The sequence below is a fragment of the Bos indicus genome, chromosome 1 (assembly GCF_029378745.1).
Source record: "Bos indicus isolate NIAB-ARS_2022 breed Sahiwal x Tharparkar chromosome 1, NIAB-ARS_B.indTharparkar_mat_pri_1.0, whole genome shotgun sequence".
Classification (NCBI taxonomy): Eukaryota; Metazoa; Chordata; class Mammalia; order Artiodactyla; family Bovidae; genus Bos; species Bos indicus.
The window spans coordinates 10,919,025-10,932,215 of record NC_091760.1 but is presented as its reverse complement, the minus strand read 5'-3'; the positions used below and the strand labels follow the sequence as shown (position 1 = coordinate 10,932,215).

At 44.7% G+C, this 13,191-nt stretch overlaps 1 protein-coding gene across 7 annotated transcripts in view; it reads right to left on the bottom strand.

Moving 5' to 3' along the window:
- The window catches only part of APP (amyloid beta precursor protein), a 312,816-nt gene extending 302,853 nt beyond the window's left edge, over positions 1–9,963 (bottom strand). For 6 of the 7 annotated variants that reach the window (XM_019960087.2, XM_070786121.1, XM_070786128.1 and 3 more), the window contains exon 1: positions 9,743–9,963. In XM_019960087.2, the coding sequence (XP_019815646.1) occupies positions 9,743–9,799 (57 nt within the window). In that variant the 5' untranslated portion in view covers positions 9,800–9,963. The remainder of the gene's footprint in view (positions 1–9,742) is intronic. The other variant, XM_070786148.1, reaches the window with a different exon arrangement.
- Positions 9,964–13,191: the final 3,228 nt, after the last annotated feature.

Genomic DNA, 13,191 nt, shown 5'->3' with positions numbered 1-13,191 from the left:
ACACAAAGTTAATCATAATGACCTCAATTAGATTTTCAGTGCCTGTCAAGTTAGTAGCATATAGTGATATTGGCTTAAAACCCTTGAAGTTGAAAAGCACAATTCCTTAAGAGAGTAGAAATAATAGAATTTTAATTTTTTTCTTAAAGGGCCAATTTTGATCCTAGTTCACACTAATGTAAAAGGCAAGTATTAGCAGTAAAATGGCAAAAAAAAAAAAGAAGCAAACTGCAAAAAGCCAAATTATAATGAAATTTTCATTTTGATGGTCGCTCAATTTCACTCCAATACACAATGTCTTCTCTTCAAATTTCACTATCTTGATCAAAGAAAATCATTTCTAAACACCTTCAACTGAAAATGTCCCAGTCAATCAGAGGATTGACGAAATATTTCAAGAACAGGCATTGTTTTCCCTGGGTCAACTGAATGTCTGAAATAAAGAGTAGCAAATGAAGTTACTGACAGCATTTCATATCCTTTTCACAATAAAATGTTTTAGAAAGACTGAAAGAGTAAATCTTATTTAAAAGGCTTAATTTTTTTTTGTAGACTTGTAGTTAGGTGTTATTCACAACTTTTTTAAACATAAGAGAAGCTAGCTGTCAAGAGTCAAACATAATTATCACTACAGTATAAAATTCCCAGAGTCTTCCTTTAGAAAATTTGTAAAGTATTTAGTAAACACTAGATGTAAGGCACTGCAGTGAGTTATGAAACAAATTACAGAAATAGTTTGTGATCAAGTTTAACATTAACTTCTCTGCCCCACTATTCTATTTTTAATATCTAACCACCAAAGTACATCCTTGTTCCTGGTTATGGTTTTACACCAAAGTGAATAAATAGTTCTTTCCTCCAGATATCTAAGTTTACATTTGGGTCAGAGAACTTTCCTGATAATACCACATAAAATATCACATTCATGGCAGATTTCCACCTAGCATTCACCAATGATATCCTTGCCCAACTTAATTTTTTCCAAGTTTTCTACTACTTTTTATTCTTCCATTGCTATTTATTCTGTCTACCCCTCATTATACTGTAAACTCCCATGAGGGGAGGGACCTCAAAAATACTGGTTAAATGAAGAAGTGAATTTTCCTTTTCTGGCTGTGCTCATAAAAACCTAAGTTTCTATGTATGAAAATACACTAGTAACTTCTCTATAAAATCTGATTTTAATTTTAAGTTGCTCATTCATCTAATATGTATCAGAATAAATTATTCCTAGAATGGTTAGTCTACATATTTGCAAGTTTCTGTGGAAGTTTCTTAAAAACTCATCACTTACATCTTCAAACCAATACACTGCAATGACAAAACTATTCGCCTAAAAAAATAACAAGAAATTAAGAGTTTCAGCATGAGAAATATTAGCTCTCAAATATAGCTTTTCCTATAAGTTTTTATGTTAGTCACTGAAGAGTTAAGCAAAGATTTCAAAAAGTTTGTATCAGTTTTAAAGGCTCAATCTCCAAAGTAGATAAGGATTTTTTTTGAAAGATGAAAAAAATCAATATGTTTACTACAGCAGTTATCTATCTTTATCATGTGTGCCTATTAATTCCATTACAAAACAAAACAATAATTGTGCTTTTGAAGAGCCGTCCCATTGATAAGAACAAATACAAAAAGTCCTTTTTTGGACTAACCAAACCTCAACCAGGACTACTATTTTCTTCATTTTTGACGAAAGTAAAGACTACGTTGTCCTGTTAATTTCATCGTAATCCAGTCATATGCAGACGGGAGAAACAACAAATGAGTTAGTGGTCACTTGAGGGTAAGAGGTCAGGCCTAAAGTAGACAAATGTATCTCAAGGGTAACCTCTTGTCTGTATTCCCATAAAATGTCACTCTGGGGTCAAAATATATCAATCTTTTAAGCTTTGAAATTTAACAAATCAGCAAGAGTAACAACACATTTTCTTCACTTTATGCAAATGACTTTTCCTGATAGAATATAGATTTCTTATTCTTATAAGCATCCTTCCCAAGAATACTGGAGTAGGGGGATTTTCCCAAATCAGGAATCAAACCAGGGTCTCCTGGGTTGCAGGCGGATTCTTTACCAGCTGAGCTACCAGGGAAGCAAGGATGAAAAGTAATTTACCAGTCTTGATCACCAAGGATACCTTAAACATTCTTTAGTAAGGATACAGTGTAGATTTCTATGGAAGCAAAATGAAAACACAGGAACATACTATTAGATTCTCCATGGAAGAGACTCAAGCAAAGAACAATTTCGTATCAATAAAATAAATCATTAAAAAATTTTTTTCTTGATCAAATTTCTCAGCTAAATGCCATCTCAACTAGGGAGGAAAAAATAAATCGTGAGAGAAAGACCACCTGGAAACGAGAAGATACAAACACCGGGGTTCATCACTAATAAGACCTTAAGAATTCTACTATTTGCTCATCTATAAAACAAGCTTGTTGTTCTTTTCCCTTTTCTGAAAAGTTCACCTTGCTTACTCTCTCCCTCTTCTCACAGACCCTGTTTATGTGGTTGTGGTACTTTCATTCCTTACTGTATCTACTCTTGAGAAGCATGTTTATTTCAAACATAGCTACAATAACTGCATAGTCCTACTTGAACCCACTTTTTTGATCCAGCAGGGCAGTGATAAAAGAAATACATGAATTGTAGTGACAAGAAAAAAAAACCATATAAACTCATTTGGACTTCACTTATTGATTCTTCAATACGTTGATCATACCCTAACCACAGTATCACCAATTTGGGGTATCCTTAAATATCTTCAGCCTAATTTTGAAACTGGGATTGCAAACCTTTCATTTTATAATGAGCAGAGTGTGCTGATTTAAAAAGTATGCTTTTAATTAAGCAGTAGGTCACTACTAAGTTTTATAGTAGATCACTATAGAATTTATCATCATTTAGCTATTAATATCCGGAGAAGGCAATGGCACCCCACTCCAGTACTCTTGCCTGGAAAATCCCATGGACAGGGAAGCCTGGTAGGCTGCAGTCCATGGTGTCGCTAAGAGTCGGACACGACTGGAGCGACTTCACTTTCACTTTTCACTTTCATGCACTGGAGAAGGAAATGGCAACCCACTCCAGTGTTCTTGCCTGGAGAATCCCAGGGACGGGGGAGCCTGGTGGGCTGCGGTCTATGGGGTCACACAGAGTCAGACAGGACTGAAGTGACTTAGCAGGCTTCCCTGGGGGCTCAGAAAGTAAAGACTCTGCCTGCAATGCAGGCGGGTTTGACTGCCTGGGTTGGGAAGATCCCCTGGAGAAGGGAATGTCTACTCACTTCACTCTTCTTGCCAGGAGAATTTCGTGGACTAAGGAGCCTTGTGGGCTACAGTCCATAAGGTCACAAAGAGTCGGACAAGACCGAGTGACAAAGATAGAGAGATATTAACATAATTCATTTTATTTTGAAAGTTGGTTTCTTCCAGAAGTGTTGCCATCTCAGGCAGTCTTGCTTTTAGGTTTCCTTGTCCTCTGGTGAAAATTATTTACAGCTTCCAGTCTAGGTAGGACCAAAATTCTTTTGCTAGCATCTGATATCTTCCTTGGCCAAACTGGTTTATTCATTTTCTAGAGAAGGTTATGCTGAGAATTAAACCAAGTTATTCAAAGCTCTCTGCACACAGCGGACAGTCAACTAACAGCTGAGTTAATAATCAAGCCAGAATATAAACTCACTCAATTTCAGACATGTGTAGCTAGCTGCCAGGGTGCACACATTTAAAGTAGGTCTTACTCATTTGTGTAACAACTGCTTATGTTTTTTACATATTTCTGTACTGTTCAAGTTTTTCTGTAAGCATGAATTGTTTCAGGGCTTTTCAAAAAAGCCAACTAAAACACAAAATAAATATGAATATTTAATAAGTTTGTATATGTTTTAATTTTGTGATACAAATTTTATCTCCAATGTCTTTTTTAAAATTTAAATCAAATTAATTCATTCTTCTCATGAACAAAGTGCCAAGTTCCTATACAGTCTTAACTGGTTGGTAAGTGCATTGGTCAGTAGGTGAAACATCATATAAATTTTTTTTTAACTTTCAACAATATATAGGACTAAATGTATTTATTTTACATCATCATCAACATCATAAACAATAATTGTAACTAACATGTGCTTATAAGATGCCATCATGTTATATATTAACTCTTTAACTATAAACATTAACGCTTCCACTGTTTCAAGCATTTTACGTACATATTAACTCAATCTTCAACAACCGTAAGTATTATCCCCATTTTGCAGAGGAACAAACTGAAGTATGAGTTAGCTCACAGTCAATAGCTTGACCAATGTGGAATGCTGCCTTCCTAGGAAACATGAAAAATTCCACTACTAAGTTTCTGACCTGACATCCTACTGGTTATCAAAATCAAGGCTATAAATGTAGGAACGATTACACTACTTTCCATAGAGCTGGCTTTTAAAAGCCTCTCATTTTGCTCATTTCAACCACTATCTTCTTCCATAAAATACTATAATCCTAGAAATGCTCAAGCTAAATCTGTATTTCATGCTTCGTCCAAATGTAGCCACACAAAATAAGTCTAAGTAAAATAGCCTCTTAGTTCCCATCTCAGCTAAGAATACATACATGAAACTGAATCCTCTGTACCCCATTCTAACTATTCAGAATCCCTTTTTCATAGATCTATTAGTTCATAAACACATCCAGGCTGTTTTTTTTTCCTAATGAATTACTTTATTCCTAGAGCAGTCCATTCGAATCCAGTTTATGGTACATGTCTACTTCTAAAAAGGTAACAGTAAGCATATCTATTCACCTTTAACCTGAAGAGGAAAATTCATGAGATCTTTTTTCAAAGGAAAACATCAGTGTCTTCACCAAAATGGTTGTTTCTTAAAGCATCCACATTAAACTGAAGAAATAGTTACATAACATTTTCCCCTTCATCCTGGTTTTCATTTCCAAATTCAGTTTGAGGATTCAGGTACTATTTGCTTTCCTTTTACTAACAAATACAAGGAAAATGAAGAAATATACATTTTTCTGGCTTAAGCTTGCTACTCATTCAGGAGGGCGGGGGGTCTGTTCATTCCATCACTTTGGCCTCCTCCGCCTGCCAGCCTGTCTTCCTCCAGCCACTGAAGAGGGTGTATCTGGATACGAACCATTAAGTCACAGGGTGACAGCGTCCCCAAGTATTTGCAGAAGCTGGTGTGAGTATCAATTCCCACCCCATCCATATGGAAGAATGTATAGAGGAATACTTCCACAAGTATGTGAGGTCCTACTATGAAAAGAAAACCATTTCATAGTCAAGTGGAACATGAAGGTAGAAAAGCACCAGGAAAAGAATCAAAAAACAAAAGGAACATTTTCCCCATGCTCCTTGCTGCTGCCCAGTGAATCAGTTTTTTCATCGGGTACCCACTTCTTCAGTCAAGGTTCTAATGAAGATACTGCATCAGAGCTCTTGGCCCCTCAATCCTTATTTGGAATTTGCTATTCCTCTCCAGGGCCTCCCTCGTGGCTCAGGAGTAAAGAATCTGTCTGCCAAGGCAGGAGACCTGGGTTCGATCCCTGGGTCAGGAAGAGCCCGGGGAGAAGGAGATGGCAACCCACTGCAGTACTCTTGCCTGGGAAATCCCCCAGACAGAGGAGCCTGGTGTGCTACAGTCCATGGGGTGGCAAAGAGTCGGACATGATTTAGCGTCTGAGCAGGCACTCCTCTCCAGAGTGTATCCTACACCTTTGCCATCCATCTCACCATCTGTCACAGTTCATGAGCACACATGTAGGATGATTTGTTTATCCTCCGTCTTGCCCACTAGACTGGAAGCTTCCTGAAGCAAGTGATGGTTTTTGTTCACCAGGCTATCTTCAGAGGTACAGACCAGAGCTTGGCCCCAAGAGACTCAACTTAAAATGGCCCTAATGAATAAATAGGGACACAAGGAAAATTAAATCCCACACTGGCTCTGCCCACATCCTCAGGGGTATGTGCTCGCGAGACAGGTATGTAAACAGATACTATAAATGCAAAGACTTAAACTCCCTTCCCCAAACCTAAGATACAAATCTGGCTGGAAAGGAATCATTAGGAAATTCTCGAGGATTATCTCATCCCATGGTTCCTTTATTCCTTATATACAGATGTTTATACTGTTAATATTTTACTCAGTATACCACTTAATCAGTACTTTCCTCTTGGTACTTAACATTTTCTGTTTTCTTTTATAATCATGTGCCTGTCTTATTTACTCTGCAAACTTCCTGGGAACAGGAGAATACAGTATGCAAGTCAAAGTAAACCTTACATCCTAGAGCTTTATTTATAAAGTACATGTATAAGGTTTACCTTTGCATTTGTAACTGATACAACTAGGCAGAGATTAGAGAACTATAGTAATCAAAGATACTTTCTAAGTCTCTTAAAGTAATACATATCCCCACCTAGATCAAATGTGCAGAAAGAGACTGTAGATTTCTACTGAATTTTACCATACTCTTCAATGGTAGTTTAACAGCCACAGGAAAAGTATGTAATAGCTCTGCTTATTTCAAGAATGACTGACACCTTCATCTTCATACAAATATCTGCACAGAAGTCTCTAGTACACCATAAACATAAAACACCATAAACATAAAACAGAGGCCCTCTAGCAAAAGGGAGAAAGCCTTTTTCATGAGGATTACCTCCACATTTTTCTTTTTTTTTCTTTTCCATATGGTTTATTACAAGGTATTGAACATAATTCCCTGTGCTACACTGTAGGACCTGTTATTTATCCATCCGGGTATATAAGAGGTTGCACCTGCCAGTCCCAAACTCCCAATCCAATCCCCACCTTCCCCTTAACCCTTAGCAATCACATCTGTTCTCTATGTATAGTCTGTCTTATTTTCCTTCAGACCAATGGACCACATCCTTTCTTTTCAATCATTCCTAATTTAACCTTGTGATCTATTTAGTTGTATGTTTCTCTTTATTTCCCCAGTCAGAACCAGGAATCATTATTCTGTCTGGAGTACTTCTCTGCAGTACTAATGGCCTCCCAAGTGCCCATCAGGTACCTCTGCTCAACAGGGTGACAAGACAGCTGCTTGGGTGCCCTATGGTTATCATGGCTTCCTACTGGTCAGCCAGAAATGGTGACTCCTTATAGCTCACCATCAAATCTGAGCTTCCTGACTGTGACCCCAGGCATCCACCATTAGGGCTGTTCTGACCAGTGTGAGTAGGTATCTATAATCTCTGAATTAGCACCACAATCAAAGCAGATACTTGTGAATTAGGTTAAACCCCACAATACTGGAAAATAAAATTTAAGAGGAAGCCAGTTGAAATAAACGTCAGGGCCTTTTTAACTCATACTCTGTCACTGTCCCAGGGAAAATCATCAGCTCCGGTAATGATGCTTTTCCCAGAGGCCGAGCCCGCCCCCCATCCCGTGATCATTGCCCTTATTCATTTCTTGTCTCAAGTCATCTGCAGCAGACCTATTTTTTAAGCCCTACGAAAGACAGTCAAGTCATAATTAACATCTTTTCAGTGGACAGTGACTTAGCTCCAGAAATCCCCTCAAACCTCATCAGAGTGAACTGCCTACCTTAACGCTTTGCAAAATGAATTAATATGCATCTCACCTCCACCCTTTGAAGGAGGTGACAGTAACCAGTGAAAATGTCCAAAAAGATGGAAGAGCAAAAACTGTAATCAAACAGGCTGAAAAAGAAATCTGAATCATATTTGCCTCTTTCACACACAAAAATATACTGCTCAAAAAACTTAAACATCTACTTTTTGACAAAAGCTTATAAAGGCTTTTAATTACTTAATTTGTGTCTTTCAACGTGTAATAAAACAATGAGAAAACAAATAACTGTAGGAGTAAATTTTAAGTAATGGAAAAAGCCTAGCTCCCTTAATTAAATGCATTTTTTAAAACCGAATAACCAAATTCTTCAACTCTTAAAACAATCTGCCTTAACGAGCCCCGAGGTGATTCTTGAGCCACTCGTAGGTAGAAGAAGAGGAAAAAGTTCGATGACCTTGTAAATTAGGGACTAAAACGCTGTCCGGGTGTGAGAGTCAGTACGGTCTCAGTGGAATTACAGGAAAACATCTGTCCAGAAATTGTTTTTGGGGGGGAAATTACCATGAGGAAGGGGAAAAGTTGGAGGTAAAAACGGGGAAGGGAGGTGACGAATGGTAAAATACCGAATGGGAACCCAAACGATGCAAAATTACGACCTTTTTTGCCCCAGCTGTCAAGCAAACAACTTCTAAGCATCTTCAGATAAAAAGGAAAACAGTGATTTGGCACAGGCGTCAGCTGAATGTTGGGAGAGTTGGATGAATGGGGCAGACTTGTTATATACACCTAGTGGTGGGTGGATTTCCCAGGCTGCAGCCTCCACAGCTTTTCTTTGCTGCACTGCAGAGGCGCCATCTTCTCCGTCTTAATCTTCGCTCAATTTCCAGCCTTTTATCTGCACCCTAAAAAAAAAAATGACCCCGAGGACCCTCCCCAGCAGCCCGCGCCCCCCGGGGGGAACTAAATCACAGTGCCCAGCGCTGCCAGGGAAGTGGCCGCGCCTCGATCTGACAAACGCCTCCTTTGATGCACAGGAGGGGAGAACTCGTGCAGCCCCGCCACCCGCCCCTGCCCTTTCCAGACGCACGCCGCACTCTCCGCGTATTTTTCCCCCAAGGACTTTGCAACCGAGAAAAGAATGAGCCAGCCTGGGAGGTGATGGGGAGAAGGAGGGAAGATGAGGGGTTCCGAGACGCCGCCAGCGCGTCCCTCAGCAGCGCCCCAGCCCCCTCCGGGACGGACTCGCAGCGCGGGGAAGGGAGTCAGGCGGGACGCTCGGTGGCGCACAGACCACCGCGCCCCGGGGCTGGCGAGGGCGGAGTGTCGCGGCTTTTGTTCCCGGGGATCTTCTCCCTCTCCGGGTGAATCCGAGGGTGCGCGCGAACGCCCTAGATGTCTAGGCTTGGAGAACGTGCGAGGTGGTTGTGGGTCTCCGACCCCTCCCATCTCTCGCAACTTAACACAAAAGGGAGACGCCGAGAGGCACAAAGTTTGCCCGCTGAGGGTGGTGCGCGACCCTCCTTGGGGTCGCCCTCGGGAGCCTCCGCGAAGAGGAAGGAGGAAGAGGTCTGGCGAGGAAGGGGTGGTGGGGATGCGAAAGGAAGGTGAAACAGGGCGGAAAAGGCCAAGGGAAACGAAGGGGTGGGGTGGGGGTGCCCAGCTTCCCCGAGCCGTCCCGACTCCTCCTCCCCGGGGCCCGAGAGAAAAGAAAGGGCAGCGATTAAGAGCTGGGGACAGAATACAGGGACTCTTGCGTTTTCGGTTTTCCCCACGTGTTCTCTCGCCCCCCACCGCCCCATCTTCCATCTGGATGTCTCTTGCCTCCCCCGGCCCCCGGCCCCGAGGAAAGGAGTGAATCAGGATCTGAGCCTAAGAGAGCCTCCTCCTCGACTCGCGCCCCTCAAGACTGGCGCGGACCCCGGGGCCCGACGCCTCGCCGGATCCCTCTGCGCCGGCCGGAGCGCGCGTCTCCGGGGCAGGGCTGGGCCGGAGGCAGAGATGCGCAGGGCGCCCGCAAGCGGGGGCGTAGGGCGCAGAGCCGAGAGAGGGGCCCCTCGATCGCTCCCCCCCCCAACCGCCCCGCTTCTCTGGATGAAAGAGGGAGCAGGTCCCCTCCATTCTCCACCCCCCTCCACCGTCACCCCATTCCGAGGCGCGGCACTCACCTCCAGCGCCCGAGCCGTCCAGGCGGCCAGCAGGACCAGTGCCAAGGCGGGCAGCATCGCGACCCTGCGCGGGGCACCGAGCGAGCTGCCGTGCGAGGAGGATCCGCCGCGCCCTTGCTCTGTCTGTGTCGCCGCCGCCGCCGCCGTCTCCGGTGGCCCCGCGCTCTGCTGCTCTGGGTGCTCGCTCTCCTACCGCTGCCGAGGAAACTGACGGAGCGGCGGCGCGGCGGCGGGGCTCGGAGCCCGGCGAGTCAGCTGATCCGGCCCACCCCGCTCGGCACCCGAGAGAGACCCCTAGCGGAGCCGCCGGGGAGCTGCGCCCGCTCGGCCGGGAGGGGCCCGCGCCCCACAAGGCGCCCACAGGTGCGGCTCCCCCGGCTCCCCGGTACGCGCCTTCCCCGGCGGCCGACTGCCTGGGCCCCGGAGCAGTAAGAGGGAGAAAGCTGGGGTCGGAGAGGGATGGTGCAGGGGCAGGGAAAGGGGAGTCCTAGAACGTCTGGGTTCCAGAAAAGTCGAGGGCGCTCTCCGCTCCTAGCCGCCAGCTTGACTCATCGGACTCCGCAGGCCTCTCGGGGGTGTAGTATAAAGGACTGCTGCTGGGTGCGTTTTAATCCGCATTTCGGATTTTTTTTTTTTTTTCCCCGTCTCTGTCTCGGTTTGGAGAGGTCGGGGAGGCGTTTCTGGAAGAGAACGAAACAAGCTTAAAGGAAATAGGATTTCTTTGCAATCAGGAGAGCAAAGCCTCCCCCCTCCTCTGCCCCGCCCCAGTCAAAAGCAGCCACGAGGAACCTGGAATTTCTATCTTTAGACCAAACCGAAGGAGAAAGGCGCCGGACCTGGAGAGGAAGCGGCGACCTATTTAGTTCTCCTTGAGAGAAGATTTTGTTTAAAAAAAAAAAAAATTGTTTTGGTTTGAGAAAGGGAAGACCATATGGGAGGTGGTGGTGGTGTTTTTTAATCAGGCAGGGATGTAATATCTGAGATGTGGGTGAAGTGAAAGTTAAGAGGGGAAGGGTCTCGAAAGATGACTCCCGTTCGACCCCAATAGCTCAAAGTCTGTCCTTGTTCTTGCTTGTGCCTGTCCTAAATCACAGAAATGAACCTTCTGGGAAGCCACTTTCTCCTCGATTAAACACAAACCATCCAGTGTCGGGTTAGTGTCCAATGAACCTAGGATGGTCTGCTGCTGCTGCTGCTGCTAAGTCGCTTCAGTCGTGTCCGACTCTGTGCGACCCCATAAATGGCAGCCCACCAGGCTCCCCGGTCCCCGGGATTCTCCAGGCAAGAACACTGGAGTGGGTTGCCATTTCCTTCTCCAATGCATGAAAGTGAAAAGTGAAAGTGAAGTCGCTCACTCGTGTCTGACTCTTCGCAACCCAATGGACTGCGGCCCACCAGGCTCCTCCACCCATGGGATTTTCCAGGCAGGAGTACTGGAGGGGGGTGCCATTGCCTTCTCCACTGCCCAAATGTATCCCCTGCTCTTGACCTAAAAGGGCCTCAGTCACCGAGGCAGGGTCCCCAGCCGGCCTGGAGGGAAGGGAAAGAAGCCAGGGAGTCAGAGGTGGGATCTTAGCTCAGCCAGAGGGTGCCTGCTTCCTTCCGGAGGACCCTGTTTCTCTGCCAGCTGCCTTAGACGTAGTCTTCTGTCTTCAGCCCCCTAAGTATACAATTCAAGCCTGACTCGTGGATTACTTTTTCCCATGAATGACCTTTGAAGGTCCTCCACAAATAATAACAAATAATGTGTTGCCTCGAATTGTTTGTTTACCTCTGTTATTGTTGAGTTGCGCAGACACTTCCACTCTTTGCGCCCCCATGGACTGTAACCCACCAGGCTCCTCCGGCAGTGGGATTTCCCAGGCAAGAATACTGGAGTGGGTTGCCATTTCCTTCTCCAGGGGATCTTCCCAACCCAGGGATTGAACCCGTGAATTATTTACCACTGAGCCACCAGGGAAGTCCATTTGTTGACAAGCTTTATGTCATTTCCTTTCCATGGAAGCTCGTGAGGCCCTTACTGTTATTCTTCTCATTTATAAATTAGGACTCTGAAGACCTCCTCCCAAATCTGACAGCAAGAAAATGACAAGTAGTTGGGACTACAGGGGCAAAAAAGCCCCAGTCACAGCAAAAACCCAGTTTCTTCCAGACATGTTGACCCACCACTACAGTTCTGTCTATCCTAGGTTTATAGGAGCAACTGAGGGCAGTTCAGTTCAGTTCAGTCGCATGAATTGCAGCATGCCAGGCCTCCCTGTCCATCACCAACTCTGGAGTTCACTCAGACTCACATCCATCCATCAGGTCATCTGCATGCGGATAGGAGTATGACTTAAAGATGGGGATGGAGCCGGGCCAGCTACACAATTTACAGGGTCCAGCACAAAACTAAACAGTGGGACCCTTTGTTCCCAAATTAAGAATTTTAAGATGGTAACAGCAGAACGTTAACCACACATGGTGCCCTGAGCACGGGACCAAGTGTGACCCAACAGACTGCATGTCCCTGGAGCTAGTCCTGGCAGGGAGGAAGCATTTTTTTAAGAGTTAAGGGACTTTTATTGGGCACAAAACTCAAACATAGAGAGGTGAGGTTATAATCTCTGAAAATACAAGTTCTTTGGTGTGGCATATGCCCTTCCCACTGTTGAGACCCACCTCACTCACCCATCCCTGAAAAAGACCTTCCCCAAGGAAAGATGATTAGCTGCTGACTGAGTCGGAATGATGGTCATTCTTCACTCTTTTTCCTGCTTCATCACCACTCAGAGATTCTGTTGGTTTTGCTTTTCAGCCACTGTCTCTGTTCTGCTGTTAATGCCATTTCCTGCCCCGAGGTTATCTTCAGGATCCTCTGAGGAGTAAATACCAGAACTTCTCTAGTTAGAACTGTAAACCCTGGGAAAGGGACTACCGACCCATTGGCTTCGATCTCCACATTTCCAGGCCAGACCCAAAGGCCCCAGCTTAGGAGACATTCACTAGCTCTTCAGACAATGCATTGTCTTTGGACTGCTCTGGTTACTCCAAAAGTCTTAACCCTACTTAAAGCCCACATCCTTTTCCTGTAACCTCCCACTCAGATGTCCCTGTTGCAGTTCTGTGACCAAGCCAAGCCAGTCTTTTCCACACCACAGACCTCCACATCAATAAAACCAGCAGTTTTCATGTTACTCCAGGGTCCTGTCTTCAGAAAGTAACACAGCCGCTCCCTTCAACAGCTGTGCAAATGGCACAGTGGCACCTGTTTCTGGTTCCTTCCACACTCCTCTGAGTGTGGTGTGTCTCGTGTCTTTTCACAGTGCTCCAAGGCTGCTGTGGTCACTGCAGTGTGAAGGAGTCCGTTGCCCACCTCAGTCTGCAGGTGAGTGTTGAATTGGATTGGGTGGCCTCACGTTGGTCACGTTTGCTACCACACCTCCCGTCTGCTTTATGTATAGTGCTGC